The sequence below is a fragment of the Bufo gargarizans genome, chromosome 10 (genome assembly GCF_014858855.1).
Source record: "Bufo gargarizans isolate SCDJY-AF-19 chromosome 10, ASM1485885v1, whole genome shotgun sequence".
Classification (NCBI taxonomy): Eukaryota; Metazoa; Chordata; class Amphibia; order Anura; family Bufonidae; genus Bufo; species Bufo gargarizans.
This window is the reverse complement of record NC_058089.1, coordinates 132,721,515-132,743,797: the sequence shown is the minus strand read 5'-3', so window position 1 is coordinate 132,743,797 and position 22,283 is coordinate 132,721,515. Positions and strand designations below refer to the sequence as shown.

The 22,283-nt window shown below is 47.7% G+C and overlaps 1 protein-coding gene across 3 annotated transcripts in view; it reads right to left on the bottom strand.

The window, feature by feature from the left end:
* The window catches only part of LOC122920533 (zinc finger protein ZFPM1-like), a 91,213-nt gene that overhangs the window by 15,368 nt on the left and 53,562 nt on the right, over positions 1-22,283 (bottom strand). For 2 of the 3 annotated variants that reach the window (XM_044270109.1, XM_044270110.1), the window contains exons 2-5: positions 17,307-17,447; positions 16,891-17,001; positions 14,371-14,472; positions 752-891 (exon numbers count right to left, since the gene is read on the bottom strand). In XM_044270109.1, the coding sequence (XP_044126044.1) occupies positions 752-891; positions 14,371-14,472; positions 16,891-17,001; positions 17,307-17,447 (494 nt within the window). Of the gene's footprint in view, positions 1-751; positions 892-6,406; positions 6,488-14,370; positions 14,473-16,890; positions 17,002-17,306; positions 17,448-22,283 lie in introns of those variants that run through there. The other variant, XM_044270111.1, reaches the window with a different exon arrangement.

Below are 22,283 nucleotides of genomic sequence, written 5' to 3'. Positions count from 1 at the left end.
TCTACTGCTCCGTTGGGGCGCTGTGCCCCTCGTTCTCTTTTGCCTCCCTGTACGCTAATTAATAGCATCAGTACAGGGAGGAGGAGACGGCCATGTTTCTGAAGGGGCGCCTTCTTCCCGACTGCGACGCTCTCCACTGCGATCGGGCAGCTCACAGCCAGGGAGACACCCCCTCAGGAACACGGCCGTCTCCTCCTCCCTGTACTGATGCTATTAATTAGCATACAGGGCAGCAAAAAAGAACGAGGGGCACAGCGCCCCAACAGAGCAGCCGATCTGAAAAAAAAATAAATAAATGACTGCAGGGACATCTGTTGGTAATGCCCTACACAGCCAGGTACTAATTCTGTAATGTCAGGACTAGTGAAAGGTCCTTTTTTTAAAGGGGTTGTCCCATGACAACAACCTATCGCCCCCATCCACAAGATAGGGGATAAGTATCTGATGACGAGGTCTGAGCGGTTGGGCACCCACCAAACACTAGAACAGGGGCCTGTGTTCCTCTGAATGGATCAGCGCACACACACGTATGCCCGGCGCTCCATTAAACAGTATGGGACTGGCAGAGATAGCAAAGCGCCTGTACTCTGCTACCTCTGGCATTCCAATAGAGTTGAATTGAGTGGCGGATGTGCATGGGGAGACATGGGTTCTGCCAATCAGACACATCTCCCATTCTAATAGATTCCTCGCTCTCTGACCAGTGTGCGCTCCCCGTTACCCACTCCTGTCTCACCTCGCCATGTCTTACCATGTCTGTCCGGTCTGGAGAAGATGCGGCACCGCTGAAGCTTCCTCTGTACGGCCCCCAAGAAAAGCCCTTAAGGATATTGCTCTCTGCTCGAACCAGACTGACTCCGTCAGGTGATGGGATCTCCAAAACCAACTCCTCTGTGGAGAGACGAGACACAGGTGACTGGGCTGGTACCAGACACAATCCTGTCATACATCCTAGGATCGGTCATGCCCATATAAACTTCTTCTGGAAGTCCTGGGCCCTGGCTGTAGCAGTCACCGGTATGCTAGCACAGTGCTGAAGGGACAACTGCTCCATACCAATATCATACAAATATAATACAAGGAAATACATGCACAGTAATGACCAGGAACAGTGTGTGCCCCATTAACAACCAGATTGGGTGGGGGTGATTGTTATATGTTCCATTGCAATAGTAATGTGAATCCTTTGTTAACATAAGGTTAACATGAGAGCAACGAGGTCGGGGGCTCATGTCCAACTGATAAGGTTCCTGGCCTGACACTTTCCATGTCAAAACATCCATCTATCTTCTCTATATCAAACCCCACCAAGGAAAATACACAGAGCCGCTGATAAGGCGGCCGAGCAAGCTGGAGGACACGCTAACAAACAGGGCCGCGGCACAGTAGCAACCGCAGCAGTTGGGTTCCCAGGCATCCCAGGTGCAGAAACCTCAGGCTGGATTGTCAGCTCTTCTGTAGAAAACTGCGGCTCTGTAGAGAAAACAAGGCGGCATATTTGAAACCACCTGGTAGTAAAAACAGCTCCACCTATAGGAGGCCACAGAAATAACACTGTAGTATTAGATTATGCCGCAATCACTGGAAAAATCCAAACAAGTGACCAGGTGAACCAAAAGAAGATAAAAAATATAAAAAAAAAATCTAACAATTTTATATTTTATTCATCTATATAGCACTTACATTTTCGGGACCTCCTTGACCCCAATCTAAATTCCAGATTAACTTAGCTGTAGGTTTTTGGGGCGCGGGAGGAGACCTCAGGAAGCCCAAGCAACCCCAGAGAGAACTTAAAACTCCAAGAGGCTAACCACTGAGCCCCCGTGCCTTAATAACCTGTCTGTGGGAAAGCTGGGTGACAATCAGCATCGCACCCAGAGGCCGTCGCTCAGCTTTCCCAGACTGAAGACTGTGCGAGACATTAACGTGGCCATATCGGTGGTGACACAGCTTTCCTGGAAACAGATTAAAGCTAAATGTTTTAGTGCAATATCCTAAGGCAGATATGTGGTCTCCATATCGCAGCTAGAACAGCGTACGTCACCTGTCCGCATCGTCTCCCATTAAGGCGGCGCTCGGTCACGGCATCAGTGCAAAATATGTTGTAACAGAGATTTCCGTGACAATGTCCCAGCTGGACAACTACCTTGAGACTCCAGGTCGCCCTGTGCTCCCGCAGGCGACCCCCGCACCTCCTCTCTCTTCGCGGCTATTTTGCTTTGAGCTTGGAAAGATAAACGCCGCTCTTGCAGTCATTAATATTAAGAGCGCTCAGTGAGCTAGTGGTTAAAAATAATCTTTTTTCCCCCGATTATCACAGGAGGCAAAGTCCACTCTGAATCCTATCTCTGTATCAATAGTGTTGGTTCTCGGTGACTCCGAACCACGACAAATACAGTCCCCCGTAATCTAATCTCCCATCGCAGTCGAGCATCTGATTGGCCAGCGCCAGCCAGCTGGTCTGCGTATTATCAGACTATTTCCTATCACTGGGATCATTAGGTAAATGTTGCAGGTAACTGGGGCTGTTTGTTACTGATAAGTCACTGAAATGAAATAATAAGAGAGTCACACTATTAGCGGGTTTCCTGGGAGAGGCGGAAGGTCACTTTATGTAATGCTGACACTGTGCTTAGCGCTGGAGACTGAAGGCTACAAGACGCGCCGATCGATTAGGAGGCTGAGGCGCACCGATCGTGTCCTGCATTAATAAGACAATGGGATTAACGTGTAAGACATGGATGTCAGTATTGACATGAAACCAAGTAACAAGCAGGCTGCAGCGTTCACTCCTGCCAGTAGAGGGGGCACTTGTTAAAGGTGTATGACAGCCCCTGAAGCACACCGTAGGGAGGTAGAATGGACTCTATGGCACAGACTTTATCATTACTAATGGTAATGCTGCAATTAGAGGTAACGTTTTACCAACCAAGATGAAGGATGTGCACTTTTCAGATCTGCGGCATGCCCATTGTGTAGCAGAATTCTGCAGCAACCAGATTCCACCTTTCATGTTTTACAGCTCCTTTGAAAAATGAAAGGTGGAATCTGATTGGTTGCTATGGGCAACTAAGCCGGTTCTACTTTACACTAGTTTGATAAATCACCCCCTACGTGTTTTATAGATACCACGTCATGGCCAAACCCACGGTGGTGATCATACCTACCTGGTCTCCGCCACTGGGTTCCAGCGACATTGCTGCCCCCTCAGCTCTTCAGGTTCCATGTCTCCCAGTGTCTACATCCGTTTTGACACTGGCCATGTGACTGCTGCAGCCAATCACTGTCCTCTGCGGCGACTGTGGCACAGGACCCCGTGATTAGCTGCTGCAGGTCAGGTGACCCATGTCAAAATGTATACCGACACAGAGAGACCCAACACCTGGAGAAGTGGGGGGATTCTGTAAAAAAACATGATAAAGGTGGAGAACCCCCTTTAAGGCTGGATTCAGAAGAGTGATGTTAAGCTCGTCCATGTTCCGGATGAGACCACACACGGACAGCGTCCATGCACAGGCCATTTTCATTGGCCTGACCTAAACGATGCATGCAGCCATTTTCTCTAAAAATCTCACATGTGAATCGGCCCGTCGACTATAACCAGTCCGTGTGGAGTCCGGATGCTGTCCGTTCTACTTGTGAAGATCACTACAGTGGACCTTCCTACAGGATCCTTCTGCCGACATTTAAACAGATATAACCTATTATGCAGTCCTGACCGCCACATTGCGTCTTTTCTGCAGCACTTTTTGTAAAGTCGGATATCTGAATGAATCCTAGAGAGGGACAGATTGAACCTGCTTTAGAGTCCAGCAGATTAATGGTTAATTCCCAAGAGGTAAAGGCGCAGGAGATTCCCAGGAGGGTTGTATTCGGTGGCGCTCGCTCTGGAGTAGTTATGATGGTGTTCCCTATCAGGTAATTAACTGCCAGGTAGAGGGGGACAATGGAGGCAGGCAGAGGGCTAGCAGCCCAATTACACTTCCCGAGAGACAGATGGAGCATGAAGGAAGAAGGGATTGCTGAGCTGGGGCGGCGCCAGGTAAAGGAGCAGGATCTCAGTGGCTGGGAAGGCTACCCCCCCCGATTCCTGGACGTCTCTCTATTAGTATTTATCACCACTCGGACCCCCAGTCCCTGGCCACTAAGTGGATGGGTGTACCCCAATACAGCTTTCTGGATGGTATGTAGATAGCCGTATGGAGCCACAGTGCACAAGCTCTTCTTCACAATGGATGTGCTAGTGGGGGGCACATGGACTGGTGTCCCAGTGGTTGCCCCCCTCTATAGATCGTAAGGAAGGATACCACCTTGTGTAATACGGCACAAGCAATGAATGGGATTGGCTAGATCCACAAGAAAACCTCTCACTGTGGGGTATAGAATGACTGCTGTCCCCACACGTCTTCAGTCCAGATCTTAATGGATGATCTGCTGTGGGTGGGTGGGATACATGGCAAGAGGACATTACAGGCTGGAAACCCTTGTGCATCCCATGTCAGGTCCAAAACGTGTGAATGTGGCCCTACTATGTCAAAGCTCACAGATGCAGAAACCTTCAAGTTAGGGGTATCGCTTTTGTGACCAGATCAGTTCATGAGATTCTCCTCCATGATCTCTGCCCCAGGGTGGTGACGATGAGATCACTTAGGCCAAGAGCTTGGAGGCATCACAATGAGCCCCTGGAGGGTCTTGTGTTTGGCGTCATCCCCCCTTCAGCTGTGATCACAAAGCTTGGGAATCACAATTCACATTTATTGATTTTTTTTTTGACACAGCACAAACTGAAAAGTTTATCAGCGCTGAACTGTGACCTCCACTAATAGCTCAGAGATCTCCGCACCACGAGAAACGCGGCACAGATAGGACAACGGGATTACGTGGGGGGAGGGACAAAGAGCAGGCAGAACATGCAGAAAGTAATGTGAGGTTTAGTTTTTATAACAGGATGAGGTCAGCATACCATTAAGGATCCCACGAGTGCTCCTGAAACACTCTGTGCTTCTGTATGCATTGGTTACAGGCCAATAGGATGTCTTCTGGTGATTCTTCTTCTTCTAGGATCTTTATCAAACCCACTGGAAACTTTCCATAAAATGCTTCTCCTTTAAATTGCCATTGGCGATCGCTGTTCCATCATTTAAAGTGTTATTTTTCTCTCTTTTTAGGCTCCTTCATGCACACCTCCACTGCTATGGCAGAACACCTCCTGCCCCTGCTTGTTGGTGCAGGAGGCAGAGTACATGGTTGGGGGGCCCCGGCCTTCTAAGGATAGCAGAGCCTCTATTCCCAGGAAACCGTGGCGGGAGAAGGAAGCAAGTGCAGAGCGATTAGCTCCGTGCCAGATATGATGAGCAGTCCTGATATCCTGTGCCGGAAAGGGGGAACCACATCTCTGATGTCACCCCAGCTGCTGATAGCCAGAGGATGACTGTGAAAAATGGGACCTCAGATTGTCAGAGGCGGCTGTCTGCAGAGGTGCTGGGCATATTGCCCTTGGTCAAGTGCCTGTAGGGGAGACATCAGCTACAACAGGGGACTTATTCAGGAGAGTATGCAGCACTCCGGGGAATCAAACAAAGCAAATGGATACAATGTATTCATGTTACCATCTAAAAGACCTACTAAAGCTATAAAGTAACATATAGGAGGAATGCTAGAGTCACAGAGGCTGCCGCAGGTCCAAGGCAGCTGAGGCACGCATCTTCTTGGGACCTCTGGAGGTCCCTGCAGCTGCAATTAAAAGGTCATTAAATATTTTGCTGGGAAGCTGCGAATACAGAAGACACAAGCTGGTCACAATGCCCGACACACTACAGCGACCAATGGTGGATGATCCTTCAGTAATGCACAAATATAACTGAATGTGTCTGGGGTCCCTCCATACCCTCCCTTACAGACTCTCAGTCACGCCATGACTTGTGCCCAGCTTCGTCCAGTGCTAGTCCGCAGCATGACTCAATAATCTGACATACGGGTCAAATTCATTTCTGTGCTAATTTCCAGCTCTCTATTCTATAGGATCCACATAGATGTCATTTCTGCTCCAGTAAGGGACTTCTAAATGGCGACTTATAAATGCACTGATGCAGGTTTCCTCGCATAACTATGTCACTCAGGAGTTTGTGGGAACAGGAATGGCGGCCATACTGGTCTGCACCCAGCTTTCCCAGAGACAGAACTAACATATAGCTGAAGAGAATATGCTGGCAGCCTCAAGGTCTTGGAGAACCCAGTTACTTATTTTAATAGAGCCCCCAGACAATCATCTCCCTAGAAGCTTATTCCTGTCTCTTTTTTGGGGTATGGAGTGTTAATCTAAAACAAATACTTCTATCTGCCGTCAAAGCAAGCTCTGTCCGATAAAGAGCAAATAACTTAAATTATTCTCCCCACCCACACATACCAAAAAAGTGACTTTATCAGCGGCATCTCTTCCCTCCCATGTCCATCAGAACATACTGTGCCTCCGTGGTGTGGAGTTCTGGTCCCACAGATAGCGAGACCTTGAGGTTTTTACCCAAACTCCAGGCGTTTGGAGATTAGGGAGGCAGGAGCACTGGGGGAGATAAAATTAACTGAAACCGGTTTTCATCACATTTTAATGAAAATGCTTTGAAATTAAAGTAAAACACGAAGGACTTTTCGCACATGACAGAAGGAGGCTGCGCGTTCTGAGGAGAGAGGGAAGGATTCTTCAGAGGATCATGATGTAACAGAGATGGGGGGGATCTTTAATCTGCGCAGGTTTGGGGGGACACAGTGACCTAGCTCAAGGCCTCAGACAAAACAGAGAAGGTGATTCCATGTCCCTGTAGAGTAGCGCTGCCCAGCTTTACGTGCTCGCATTGAATGTACATCCACCGGCTGATGAACGGACCAACAGGAGGTCTTAACAAGAGCAGCATGGCCGCCCCAACAGCCCAAATTGGTAACTAGGCATCAGTATATCTGAAAATAACACCTTAAAGGGGATGATCACTGGCTGCAGCCCAGCTGCATTGTCTATTGGAGCCTGAGAAACTCCGAAATGCACCTCGAAGCTGAGGCTGGGTTCACACCTGAGCGTATTCGATAAGCGCTTTTTATTGGGCGTTTGTATCGGGCCTTTTTAATGGGTGGAAACAAGCAAACGCCCATTTAGGCGCGTTCCTGCTGAAGTCTATGGGCAGGAACGCACGACAATACACCCCAAAGAAGCTCCTGTACTTCTTGGGCGTAGGGCGTTTTACAGCGTGTTCGTACGTGCTGTAAAACGCTCAGGTGAGAACCATCCCCATAGGGAAACATTGGTTTTTGCCTGTTGAGCGTTTTACAGCACGTAGGAACGCGATGTAAAACGCTCAGGTGTGGACCCAGCCTAAGAAGAGGATCACACTGATGTAAAAGTGACAAGAAGAGCTGCAGTGTGAAGCATGGTGACAGGCAAAAACAGCAAAGTAAGGAGGATTATAAACTACAAGGAACAGAACGAGAAAGAGATTATCAAGTAACCAACTGGAGAGAAGCCACTGCCAAAGGTGTCTCCGGCCTCTTCTCTGAACACCCACACGCTCAGCCGACAGCAGCGGAAGGTGAATGCTCACCTTAAGATGAAACATTTGAAACAGCCCTTTAAGAAGAAAATAACTAAAACTGTCCTGCTTTCTGAATCTGCAGTTACTTTATCAGGCGTAATATAACTACGTCCGCCTCCTCAGGGTGACGGCCAACAGAACCGGACCGCTCCGACATTAAATCTAGTGTGTGGTCCAACCTGCAGGAGACTAATAGGTTGCTGCAGGTAACGGTTAACTACAAGTCATCAGGAAACTTGGAATGCTCAAGGATAAACTCTATGAACTACGAGTAAAACGATTCAGTAAATTTAATGGAAGTCTAAGAGGTAAAGCGCTAATCCTGGCGCTCTGGCATCACATACCGAGAGCAGAAACATGGCCGAGTAATCTTCTGCAATTCGCCCTTCCTTGCCAATGGAGACCGGTCCTGATAACATCTCTGCCCCGTGTGCAGTAATGAAGTTTTAATTTTTATGCTTCCAAGCAAAATAACATAAATCCCATAAAAAAGGACAAGACACGGTGTTAAAATGGATTTAATTAAAGCAACATTGAAAAGTGGAAGCCCTCATTAAATGCAGGGAAAGAGGAAATGTATCCACAGCGGAGGAAGAAGAACTGATATGAGGAAAGCATATCTATATGGAAACAATGGGGGCACCATCCAAACCGGTCCATCTCAATACGTAATAATGGCCTAAAGAGGAGCCCTCACCTCTTCTGACATTTGTTTCAATAAATTTTTTAATTGCCGACAAATATCCTGGAGCATCTTCTGAGTGGTATTCCCCGCCCTCTCCCGCCATGTTGAGAACGGGAGCAGGAAGTGGATTGCAGCGGGACCCTACGTGTCCAATCTCCCTAGTTATGCCGCTTACCTTTATCCATACTGGGAAAGCTGGGTGTGATGGTGTTCATATTGGTTGTCACTCAGCTTTCTTAGACTCCGATAAAAGCTGACAGACTTTACAGGCAAGGAGGGATCAGGGATTTAGGGGCTGTGTGGCAAGCAGTGACGTACACGGCGTGGAGCCTGCGCTGTGAATCCCCATGAGCGCGCCTGTGTCTGCGGCTCCGGGGTTAAGGGTTGGAGTTTTCAGGGAACCGTTTACTCATCAATTTGTAAAAGCAAATTAACCAGCCCTCCGTCTGTAAATGTGAACTAGTTGAGGATTATAGATTATAGCTATCAGTTATTTGCATATCAGAATTTTAAGCAGTCAAACCCCTCCAGCAAACAAGGTCATTCTGAAGATAAAAATTCTGTTACGTTTTTTTTAAATTTCTTTTTTAATTCCCAGCCTCAACTTGTCTTGCTGAAAGTGACATTATAAAATTAACCCTGGTGGTGCTGGAAGATAAAGGCCTTCATCAGAGCAGAGAACACCTTCACAGACATTGTGGGGGCAGATCAGAAAGGAGTCCTCGAGCCCCCCGCTCACTGACAACACATCCTTTTTCAGAGTCCCCCCCCCCCCATTTATAACCGTTCTTTTCAACATTATTGAAAAATTTAAATTAAACCAAATGTAAAAAAAACTACTTTATGTTTATCTACTCACTAAATGAGAAGACTAAATGCTCCAAGAAGAAGAGAACTGGGGTCTCCAACCTGAAGTTCTCTAGCCATTGCAAAAAAGGGGGCCAGGGCATGCTGGGAGTTGTAGTTTTGCAATAATTCTCTGCAGTTACTGTGTTTCTATTGCTGGGGTCCTAATAATATTGCAGGGAGAAGTGGAAGACAGAGCAAGGGCATTACTGGTCCAGAGCAAAGCGCCTACAGCAGACAACCCCCAATGATATATTGCCGATATCAGCGCAGTATCACAAGGGCCCATTTACAAAGGCAGATTCGCTGCCATAACAATATGTCCATCAGCACCTGTTCAGCTCCACTTATAGGGAGGAATCACTAAATGATCATTAATGTGGCTGACTGCGCCTATAGGGTGTAGATCTGGACCAAATCTCCCACTGTCTGAAATGGTTTGGCTTTTGCAGTGCCGCTGATGCAGGAATGGCAGTGGGTCTGCTGCTGCTTCCCACCTTTGCATTTCCAAGGATGAAAGCTGCGGGTAAAGCCTGGAGTATAAATTGACATTGAAAACCTGCAGTGCAAGTCAATCTGCAGCGTGCGGATGAGATTTGATATCTCCACTGTAAATGCTGCAGATTTTCCAGACACAATTCCAATGCAGAAAACCCACTTCATTTATGCCACACGTGGCCATACCCATAGAGCTTCACATGGACAGAACTGCTACCCACAATGACTGTACCCCTCAGCCAGATAATGCTGATCACTGACCTGTGTACATGGGCCTCTACTGGACTCATCCCCATTCTGTATTATTCCAGTGGTCTGCAATACATGTCTTTCTGGGCATGCTGCCATTTTGCAGGTCCCTGTATTAGACCAATGCTGCTCTATCCATCTGCCATGTACTGAGGTCAAGTGCAGGGGGTCATGCTCCTGGTGTTTGAACGTATTACACAGCAGCTCGTACAAATGCCTATGGTGTTATACACAGGAGCTTTCACAATCCTCTCCTCTGATTAAGGTCATGTATTTGGGTGGCGTGGAGAGCACTCCATCCTTACTAGATCCAGTCTATGACGTCCTCCGCTCCCTGCACCAGGCCAACTAAATATGAACACATGCCCCCTGTTCGCCCCCTGACTGAATGCCCTGATGCCAGTGCCCAGTAACAAGGGAGCAGTCAGGCTCAGGGGCCAGGGTTAGTTTTGGCTGATGGTGTACACCTCCGCCCCTGTATGTTTTATTTCCTCCCAAAGACGGACTGGGGAACAACATCTTCATTCTTGGAGCTGGTTAAGACATTGGCACTGCCAGCCTGTTCTCGGCTGTATTAGTCATGTCTGTCAGATCGCTGATAGAAACAGAGGCTTAAGTCATCTCTTCAACCATTTAGGCTCCAAGCTGGGAAGTGTCCCCAATGCTAGGTGACACCAAGCACATTTGGACCTGGGTCAAGCAGATGCAGCACTAGGGCAGCAAACCAAAGAGTGGTGGAAAGCCTAGCCCAGACTGCTTGCCCTTTATGTTACTGTGAAAAGTGAGCCAACCATTATGGCCACGTTACTGCTCCTATAGAAGTTGTCAGCTGACTCCTGAACACAGCGGAAGGAAAGCATAGCTGCAATGTGTTAGATTTGCCATTCTGGAGCCTGGACGAGTTGGGTTGTCCATAGCTGTACAGGTGCAGGTTCCTATAATGTATGTAAGAGGTATTTACTGCGAGGTGTAGCAGCTCCTGTATCCATCAACCATTAACATGAAGTGCCTCAGAGCTGTTTTTGGAATGGACGCTGGTATCGAATGGCTTCCTCTCCACAAATGTCACCTAAGTAGACTTCGTGTGAGCTCCCGGTCATGTTTTACAAGCTGTGCAATGCAAACAGCAGGGATCCCATGGCTGCTCCAGAGATGGAGAATACTATGGGACCGAGATAGCAATCTGAGCCTAAATTATTCACCAGAGCCTCAATGCGAAGCAGAAACGCCGGGCAGACAAAGGAGGGGGCAGGCGGCTAACAGAGCTGCAAAGGGGCTTTCTGTAAACTAATCTGCACTGACTGCCATCACTGGCCTATAGCATCTGGGGAGGGAGGGGTGCAGGACCTCAGCAACAGGGGGGGTGAACCAAACAGGAGTACCGTGCATGTCCAAATAATAATCGCACTGTGTGAACACGAAAAGGACCCATACAGTGAAGAGGGAACGCAGTGGCCTCCGCATCGGATGAAACAGGAGGCGGCTCTCAGACTACCTGTCATACAAAGATAATTTAGCCAAACTGGAGTTACTAATCCTAGCTGTGCATTAATAGAGCACAACTGCATTGTAAAGCATGTGGGTGCAGAAATCAAGGCTCATGAATCAGAAGCCGTTTGCAGTATGGTATGCTGACCTACGGAGTCGCTGATCATAGCCATGAACTAAGGGAGTAGTGTTAAATAACCAGAACATCACTTGTGCATGCACAGTACGGTCTTTTCTTTATTGACCATATTTGCTTTATTACTGCAGCGTCCATGACCCAGAACCTCGGTAGATGGAGGAGCAGCAACACTTTGGGTCCTGGTCACCACAAGACATTCCATTCACAATGGTACCTACAGAATACGACTTCCATGGAAATAAAGTGTTGTGGCACCACACGGTGCGGAGGGCAGAAATGGGAGGACCATGTTCCGTGGTTTTGGCACAGAATGTAATTCACGGTTGACACACTGCTCCTCTGTAGATGTGCAGTGGATGTGGGCGATATAATAAAGAATTACAGTGCGTCTCCTCCATTTCCGTCTCTGGTCTGTTCACCAGTGCTGTCCCTGATAAGTGCTCAGTCTGCACAGGGGCAGATAGAAAGCCCTATCAGTCGGGTATGTGTGAGCGAAGTCCCCTATCACCATTTCATCGCAGGCGCTGCATCTACTCCCAACCACACAGAAATTAATAACACTCCAATTACCGGAAGGCACGCGATAGCGAAAGATCGCTTACATGGAACAAATACATTAAAATGGGGAAACAATAAACAGGTTTGACGGGCAGCGGAGGAATGCAGATGGCACAGGAGGGTTAAGGGGAGCCCCAGTATATACAGAGTGACTGGAAAATAATGGGTTCTGTATGGACTTCTTCGCATACAGGCCGCATTTCCACTGCCCAAATGGCTGATACCAGAGAACAATAGATTCATGGGTCATATTCACAGCCCCTCCAGTCATCCTCTCCACAGCGGGAAATGATGGGGAGAACAGCAGACAGTATCCGCCTGTCATACAGCTAGAAATGGCAGATACAGGAGAACCGTATGCTGCAGATTTGGTGCCCCCTTAAGAAGTAACCCTGTGCTCAAAGATGGTTTCCATATCTGAACTGGCACTCCCATCATGCGCCCCAGTGTACATCAGAAATATATAATGTCCTCTATGGCCCAGGCTCCGATCGGTGCACTGTTTCTATGCTACGGTTTTTCAACAGACATTTAACTAAGAATTTCTTGGCTGCTACCTGGCACAGCTCATGCCCACAGACTGCCCGTAACCAAAGCAGAGCCAGAAGCTGCACGTCGGCCTCATCACACAAACACAATCCGTGTTTTAGAATGGTGTTTGACCTGTGAAGATTAACCCTAACTTGCCATGGTCCAGAGTGGGATGCCAACTATAGGTCTGTCGGCAAGGGGTGGAAACTGCAGAGGAAAGATCTGCTGTGGATTTCACCCTGTGCACTGCAAATGATGGGGCCCTCGCTTTGAATGATTTCAGTGCGTGACTCTCCGGGGCCAATCACAGCAGGTGAGCCGGGCATCAATAATGTGGGGTCCTGATTCGTAATGAATGCTCCTTCCTGCAGGTAACTATCACAAGATGTGTTTACCTGGGTGTGTAGTCCTGTGATATGTTCCAGTATCTGAACTGGATGCTTTAACACCGAAAGTGCCAGTGGAAATCTACCACACAGCATCTCTCATCAGCAATTAATCAAGGCAGGCGATTAGCTAATCTCGTGAACTTTGCATGCGTCAGTTTAGTCATCGGTTGGGTGCAGAGGGGTGCTGCGTGGTGTGACACGTCAGGTAACAATCCAAACCCTAACCACTGAATGTACATATATTATATGCACCGAGAGACCCCCCCCCCCCCTTATAATAGAGAAAGTCCTCTGGAGTTCCACAGGAATTCTTCATTTCTGAATATCAGTATGGTCTGTAAAGTAACCATGGGGGGCCATCTCCCAGCCTCCTGAATGGTCAATGCGCTAACAGTACATCCCCTATGTCATTGCCATTCAGAAGCCTGGGAAAGAAGAGTTCCAATTGTGAGAGATACAGGTTGTCATACAGAAACTAATATATCGAATAATAGATTATACGATCAGTGTGGGGGTGTAAGAATGGTTGGTGCAACTTACGGACACTGCAGAAATGGGACTGAAGATCAGCTCCGTAGAGTTCGGTGTAGATGCAGGACTTCCTCATGTAGAATGGGTGCGTAGACCTGGCGTGGAGGTGGATCGGCAACATGGACATGAAGTCCATACTTAGTGTATTAGGAGTTTGTCTGTTGGTGTTCCAATACATCATACCTTTATTGTGGTTGCTGTGCCCGTTTCATCGCCGGGGTCGGGGGATGGTTTAAGGGTGGGGTAGTTACTGCTAATAATAAAGTATGGATTGGCTCCGTTCATCTGAATGTTTTTTTTTTTTTTTTTTTGGGCAGAGAGCACATGGATTTCTGCAAGGCCTCATTCAAATGAGCAGACCTGACTGAGTTGTAGAAACTTCTGTGAAGACGCCCTCACCCAGAAACACCATGCTACATGGGCTGCGGGTGACCGGTGGCAGCTGAGAACCTTACAATCCCTCCCAGTTGTTTTTTCTGAGCGCGTGCTCGCACCTATGGTCCGAGTCTCAGGGCTTCATCTGCCTGCGTACGTGCCACCTATTTCCTATCTGACACTCCACTTCCTGTTTATGTTATCTTGCAGAATTCCAGAGCATTCCAGGACAGCTCCGTCACTCCACGGACAGTTCCGCTACCAGAATCCCCGCACGGTCACTTCAGTGCATGCATCTCAAAAAAGGGTGAGTGAGGCCATATGTCTTGGCGGAGTGATCTTGACCAGAGTAGTTAAAGGGGAACTCCAGCTCTGTAATCCTTAGTTACTGGAGAGTGAATTACTAATAGACTTTGCATTTCAATTCTTCACCATTTAACTGCTGAATTTTCGCAGTGTACCATGACCAGATCCTTTATGAACAGGAACCACGGTGACACATACCTGGACCGTTCCACCTAAGGGGCTCCTCCATGTTTTCCATACTGGATGGGGACTCCGGGGCTTTGTAAGTCGGGCTGTCTTCACACGCTGGAGACTGGACCACTGCACCCAGAAAAGAAAAAGCAAAAACTGAAGCATGGACAGATCCATCCTTGCCAGGTTAAGGTTACCATTATAATTATATATATATATATATATAAACTCTATATAGGGTTCTGACCAACAACTGGAGTGGACCACAGATTACATTTTCTTTCCATGTCCGTTCTTTTTTGGACCGTATACAGAACCATTCATTTCAATAGGTCCACACAAAAAAACTGAAGTTATTTTGTGTGCATTCTGTATTTCCGTTCCGCAAAAAATAAAAAATAATAGAACATATCTTATTATTGTCCATATTACGGACAAGGATAGTACTGGACTTTTAGGGGCCAGCTGTCAGCTGTTCTGTTCCGCAAAATACGGAATGTACACGGACTGTCATCCGTATTTTGTGGGGATCCGTTTTTTGCAGACCGCAAAATACATACGGTCTTGTGCATGAGGCCTTAAAAAGTATCCGTCATGAGCTGATCAATAGCTGTTCAGGACAAATTTGTTGAACAGATGCCATTATAGCGTACTGGAGGCCGATATCACCGTCGGGCATCCAACCCAGCTTTTATTTAATGTTTTTGGCAGAAGCTTTTCCCTGCTTAAATGGAGGCCAAAAAAAAAAAACACCAATGTGAACGCAACCCTAGGCATCACCATCACAATCTGCTCATCGGCTTCCAACCTTCCCATCAAGCTCCATGGCAGCTCGGAGGTTAACAGGAAGCAAGGCCTGGGCTTTTCACTCGCCCTATTCCTAGCAACTGTGCTGATAATATTTCTCCCCATTAACAGCAGTTAAAGATGGCGTGATAAGCCTATCTGCATATGACAGTCCTGCTGATTACTGCACAAAGTGCATGTTTGCATATTGTCCTGCAATGATAACCACAACAGTTGAGATCGATAATGCCCATAAAAGCTGACGTCAGAATTATTAATAGCTGCCCGGGAGCACGATTACCATCAGATCGATGGGCATTAAGACCGCACCCCAACACGGGAAGCAGCGGCTCACTCCTGCTGTAAAGGGATCTAATCGCTATCGGTTTTTCCACTGATGGAGATCATTTCTCACTCCTTGCAGTGCACTCATAGACGGCAGGTATGTCAGCCATGATCCGTTCCGTGGGACCTCAGGCGACGTGCTGTTAGTCTGGTGCCCAATCATCTAAAATTCCTGTTATTATATCAGGATGTGCTGCATTGAAGGAAATAGGGCTGCATTTTTACTGGATGTTACAAAATGCTCATTATGGGGGTTACGTTTTTACTAGACTCCCATCATATAGTGGCCAGCTGGATGCTGGGTGTTCCAGTTTACCACCAGAATGTCCATGAAGTTACAGTGTGAGCCGACCATGGTGACAACTACTAAGGGCAGCCATTACACTGCCTAGGAAGGGGTCAGCAATGACAGACTCCAGCTGATCCTGAAACTACAACTCCTAGCATGCTCTATTAACTTCTATGGTGGTTCTGGGAAACAGGTGAGCAAGTGGGAGTTGTAGTTTAATGACAGCTGAGTGCCGGAGGTTGCTGTTCTTTGGCCTAAGCCAATCAGCTTGTCCCTGAAGGGCAAATACAGCTCAATCATTAGACGGAGAGTCATTCTTCACTGATCATCAATGAACAGCAATGCTGTGTCCTCAATATGCATGTCAGTGCAATGCTCTGTAGCAGAGGATAGGGTTATGGTCCATTATCCGGTTATCAGCACCTGCCAAGTCACAGAGTTTCACAGAATTGGACAGAGCCTGTGTGATGTGGAGCTACCTGGGTGCGTCCCTTATCCATCGAAATCAGTGATACTGTCAGGTGAACTCACTGCGACTCCGGGTTACACAGGAGGAGATCAGAGATATTTTCCTGGGATAGGAACAGGCAAATGTTTCCCGCCCTGAATCCCCTCTATTCTCCATAGTGACAACCTAAAATAATCTATCAGTAGTAATCAGTCAGAACAACTGGACTGGAGAAAGCCAGTGGGATGACCAGTGAAACGTCTACAAGAATACACCATGACCTGGATGAATGAGGACCTTCCCAGACATACCCCAATAATCTACTGCTCTAGTCGGAGGAGTGTCTGGATTGTGAGACCCCTAGCTGATGAGCCGATTGCTGGATCACCCTGGCATTACATTACAGGAGCCGATGCGACTCAAGCACCACGCAGTGCCTACTGATTCAATGTGAGAGGCTCTGCTTGTAGTGGGTTTGTGCCCTAATAGAGGGGGTCCTTCTATTAACCACATGTGCCTGTGTAAGGATGACACATTTCAGCAGGTCACAGTCAAGGTATCTCATCATTAAGAGACTAGTGATGTGTCAATACAGCCCCGATCTGGGCAAATATGGCTTGTGCAAAAATTCTGTACACAAATGGAAAATCCCCAGGAGCGTGCAAGCTACTTCAGTTACCTGGGACACCTGAGGGGGAAGATTCCTCAGCCAGCTCACACACGTTCGGCACTGGGTCGGGTTCTTCCAGCTCTTGGTCCAATGACTGTGGCACTGGGCTGCATTGCTCTCCTGGTAGTAAAGATGAATAGGTCATGACGGGGGCAAAGGAAACAAGGGGCTTCTAGATGGGCAATTGCAATATAGTCTTTACTAAGGATCTCTGTAGAGTCAACCACAAATATGGCAAAAGATATGATAGGATGTCAGCTACAGAGCCATGGCCCTTCATTAAGGGGGAAGTGGTGCAACATGTTAATAACTATGATAAATTGATAAGCAAAATATAATACATAAAATATACATTACAAGACTGGGAATATTAGGGAAATAACATAACAGTGAAACAGGTGCACATACAACATACTGGGACTCACCTTCTGCGCAGTCGCTGTTCGATGCACTGGAAGAACTGCAGTCCGCTGATTCTTCTGGGTCTGAATTGGTTCCATCTTTTTCAGAAAGGGTAAACTCTGCTGGTAAGTTTTCATCTACCTCTTCCATGTCGCCAAGAGAACCTTTAAAAAAAAATATAATTAAGCGTGATCAGTTTGCACAGCATATTAATAAAGCCAGGTTATATCCCTATAGCTGGAAACCAGACAAGTCACACTTGTACAAAATAACCTGTCATGACACCAGCTATGAGGATGCCAGGGTACCAGGCACCAGCTATGAGGATGCCAGGGTACCAGGCACCAGCTATGAGGATGCCAGGGTACCAGGCACCAGCTATGAGGATGCCAGGGTACCAGGCACCAGCTATGAGGATGCCAGGGTACCAGGCACCAGCTATGAGGATGCCAGGGTACCAGGCACCAGCTATGAGGATGCCAGGGTACCAGGCACCAGCTATGAGGATGCCAGGGTACCAGGCACCAGCTATGAGGATGCCAGGGTACCAGGCACCAGCTATGAGGATGCCAGGGTACCAGGCACCAGCTATGATGATGCCAGGGTACCAGGCACCAGCTATGAGGATGCCAGGGTACCAGGCACCAGCTATGAGGATGCCAGGGTACCAGGCACCAGCTATGAGGATGCCACGGTACCAGGCACCAGCTATGAGGATGCCACGGTACCAGGCACCAGCTATGAGGATGCCACAGTACCAGGCAGCAGCTATGAAGATGCCACGGTACCAGGCAGCAGCTATGAAGATGCCACGGTACCAGGCAGCAGCTACGAAGATGCCACGGTACCAGGCAGCAGCTACGAAGATGCCACGGTACCAGGCAGCAGCTACGAAGATGCCACGGTACCAGGCAGCAGCTACGAGGATGCCACGGTAACAGGCACCAGCTATGAGGATGCCACGGTACCAGGCAGCAGCTATGAGGATGCCACGGTAACAGGCACCAGCTATGAGGATGCCACAGTACCAGGCAGCAGCTATGAAGATGCCACGGTACCAGGCAGCAGCTATGAAGATGCCACGGTACCAGGCAGCAGCTACGAAGATGCCACGGTACCAGGCAGCAGCTACGAAGATGCCACGGTACCAGGCAGCAGCTACGAAGATGCCACGGTACCAGGCAGCAGCTACGAGGATGCCACGGTAACAGGCACCAGCTACGAGGATGCCACGGTAACAGGCACCAGCTATGAGGATGCCACGGTACCAGGCACCAGCTATGAGGATGCCAGGGTACCAGGCACCAGCTATGAGGATGCCACGGTAACAGGCACCAGCTATGAGGATGCCACGGTAACAGGCACCAGCTATGAGGATGCCACGGTAACAGGCACCAGCTATGAGGATGTCACGGTACCAGGCAGCAGCTATGAGGATGCCACGGTACCAGGCAGCAGCTATGAGGATGCCACGGTACCAGGCAGCAGCTATGAAGATGCCACGGTACCAGGCAGCAGCTACGAGGATGCCACGGTAACAGGCACCAGCTATGAGGATGCCACAGTAACAGGCACCAGCTATGAAGATGCCACGGTACCAGGCAGCAGCTATGAGGATGCCACGGTACCAGGCAGCAGCTATGAGGATGCCACGGTACCAGGCACCCGCTATGAAGATGCCACGGTAACAGGCACCAGCTATGGGGATGTTACGGAACAAGAGACACATAAAAGGAGGAGCCTATGACACAAGACACACTGGTTATGAGGATTTCTTCATACAAGACATTGGTAATATGATATTAAATAATGAAACTACTCTGAAAGCAAACAGCAGGCAGGCTTCAAGGCCTGGACATAAGCAGACTGATTTGCCCTGCTTGTAAATTACTTTTCATTATGCACTTCATTGTGAAACATGGATCAAGTGTCACATTTAGCATTTGCTTAATCTATTGTATTCTATGGGCTGTCGGTTCCACAAGGAACAATCTCCATTCCACGACAATGATCTCCTGGCCTTCAGTAATGTCAAAGCCCAAATTATGACCCAGATTCTCCTTGGAGAGAGCCGCACATGGCGATGATGGAAGTTGAAGCCGCTCTCAGAGGCTCCCTGACTGCAGGCATGTATATTTACGCAGCGAGAACAAAGGCTCCATAATCTATACATAGCGCACAACAATGAGCGTGGAGAAAGCCACTGCCAGACCCTGCACAGGCAATTTTTCTAATTCTGCTAATTTCAGTTCCAGCACAATTAAAGTCTGCACTGATAATGCTGAGAAACAATCAGCAGCTAACAAATCGCTTTTCTCCTCTTGTAAATGTAACGTCGTTAAGCTAATTTCTTCGTTCACGGCTGCACGGCTCCTGGGTGTCTGATAAAATTAACCCCTGGCTGCCTGGTCACGTGGCCTGCCTTTTCTTGCCGGCAGTGAGGAGGCATCGGTCTTTGGTGGAGAGGATAGAATGGAACTGCGAGCGGCAGAGGCCATGAATTAAGAGGAATTCTTTACGGCGTGATATTAACTCTGCGCATCCCAGTACTAAGACCAAGGGATCATATACCAGCGTTCAATGATGGATACTTATAGCAACAGTACCACAAGATACGGTATATAAGGTATGGCAGGTAAGCACATGCAGGCCTATGGGTTTACTAATAATTCGGAAGAATTGGACAGATTTCCATGGGTCGGAAACAGCCATTTTGGAACCGCAGACCTTTGACAAGAATGGATTACAATAAGTAAATTTAGGACTATGAGCATGGGGTAGAGCTGCAACCTGCCACGATTCTACAAATCTATGGGCCGCACGGTCCGCTCTACACTTTAGGAGTTGGGTTTCTCCAGCTATGCCATAGAGGCCACTGTGATGGCAGGAAAGGACAAGGTTGGCTACACAAACATTTTCTAAAATCTTGATATCACAAAACCTCCAACCGAAATGCAGTCATCACCTGTTCATATACTGTCCAACAAGACGCCCAATCCGGCATGCATGGCCAGTCTATATGTAAAAGAAAGACTTTATGCTGCCAAGGATGGGTTAATTAACATTTTCTAAAAGCAATATTTTCACACCCAATCTAGATTCCTGCCCATGAGACAGCGTGCATGAGAAGTGCCCTCAGAGGCTAATGGAAGAGCCCTGGTTAGGGAACAAAGGATCTTTTGAGCAAACTTTAAATTCTCTCCCGATAATGATCTGAGATCAAACGCCTGCCGTTCAGGCCCAAGATCAATGCAATGAATTTAGTCCTCTGGCAGACGTGAAAAAAAAGAAAATTTAAAAAGGGAAAATGTTGATATCTGACCCAAATTTCATCCCGTTCCCTTTTCATGCTGCCTGCTGTTGTCTTAACGTTCTAAGACAAAATACTGCAGCCCAGTGTGAGACCAAGCCACGGAAAACCTTCACTTCAATAGCAAAGAGCAATGCTATCAATGTCCCAAAGAGCTCACTATCTGATCGAAGGCTGCCCCCGCACAGACACCTGTTGGCCATTCCCTGACCATGGCATGGTGTTGACCAAGCTTTTAAACACCCTAGGGCAGTGGTGGCGAATCTATGGCACTGGTGCCAGAGGCGGCACTCAGAGACCTATCTGTGGGCATCCGCACCCTGGAAAAGTCTATGGTGTACCAAGATGCTTTAGACTTTTCCTGCCATTCATCAGCGCAGGGCGCAGTATATATGACACAGGCAGCGCATTGAACGCAGTCAGGCTATTATAGCTAAATGATAAAGTACATGGAAGATAGACTATATTGGACTGTAGTACTAAAGGTTAAATTGCCGTGTTGGCACTTTGCAACAAATAAGTGGGTTTTGGGTTGCAGTTTGGGCACTCAGTCTGTAAAAGGTAAACCATCCCTGCCCTAGGGCACCCTGTTAGAGGATGCACTGACCAAGATGGAGCACATATGGATTAGTCCAAGTACCACAATGGTTTAATGCCGGATTTTGGTCAGGAGGAGGTATATGTGATGTTCAAAAAGATTTTTAGGACCAGTGACAGAGTTTTCTTATAATGAGATTATTGGCAGCTTTTGCATAGCAATTCAGTATCCCTATCACAGCATAAACAGATTGGGGGTAATGTGCCTACTGCAGTCATGCCCCTGGAAGTGCCCAAAGACCTCAATTGGGATCATAGCGCCCAACTCTTCTTTTTTGTAATCCTTTAAAGTAAAACAAAGGAACACAAGCCCCCCCCCCACCCCCTAGATATTATCAGGTTGTAGTTGCCCGAGCCATCGGCCACTCTTTGTGCCCATTCTCCATATGCAAAAACTGGGCTAAAAGCCATCACGGCTGCCAATGTGAAGCAAGTTGCCAGTGCTAGGATTGGTTGGGGGGAGAAATGCCTGCATGTTCACTTCACTGGGATATCTGGCACTTATCACCTCTCGCAGGCATCCTCCGACAGACTGATCTGTCTATTCTTCATTAAGCAAATGCGCTGGGAAGGGAATGAGCACATAATAGCCATTTGATTTGCTGAGAGATATTTTGCATATTGGTTTGTCGCTGATAGTGGAATTTCATCAGCGTCCTTTTTCATGCTTTAAAAATGGAATTACTCGGCCGGCCACTGAAATATAGGGGAAGGGGGGGGGGGGCTAAAACCATTACACAAAATCCCCCCGCTATTATTATATTAAGGGAGGGGAAAATATGTTCCCCCTCCACAGGCTTCTGTAGTGATGGCATCCCCAGAATGATGACTGACTGACAAAACCCAATTAACTCTGTAAACTCCTGATATTCACATTATCGTGCAGGAATTATTTCCATGATTTTTTTTAATGATCAGCCATACGGCTCATACACGTTTTTGAGGGCCAAAAATTATGCATCCACAAAACACTGACCATGTGCCTACCGCATTTTGCGGAACGGAACGTTTGGCCCATAATCCTTATCTGGATGAGGTCCAAAAAGACACCCATATTTTCATGCATTCAACAGGAAAATATAGAACTATGGAT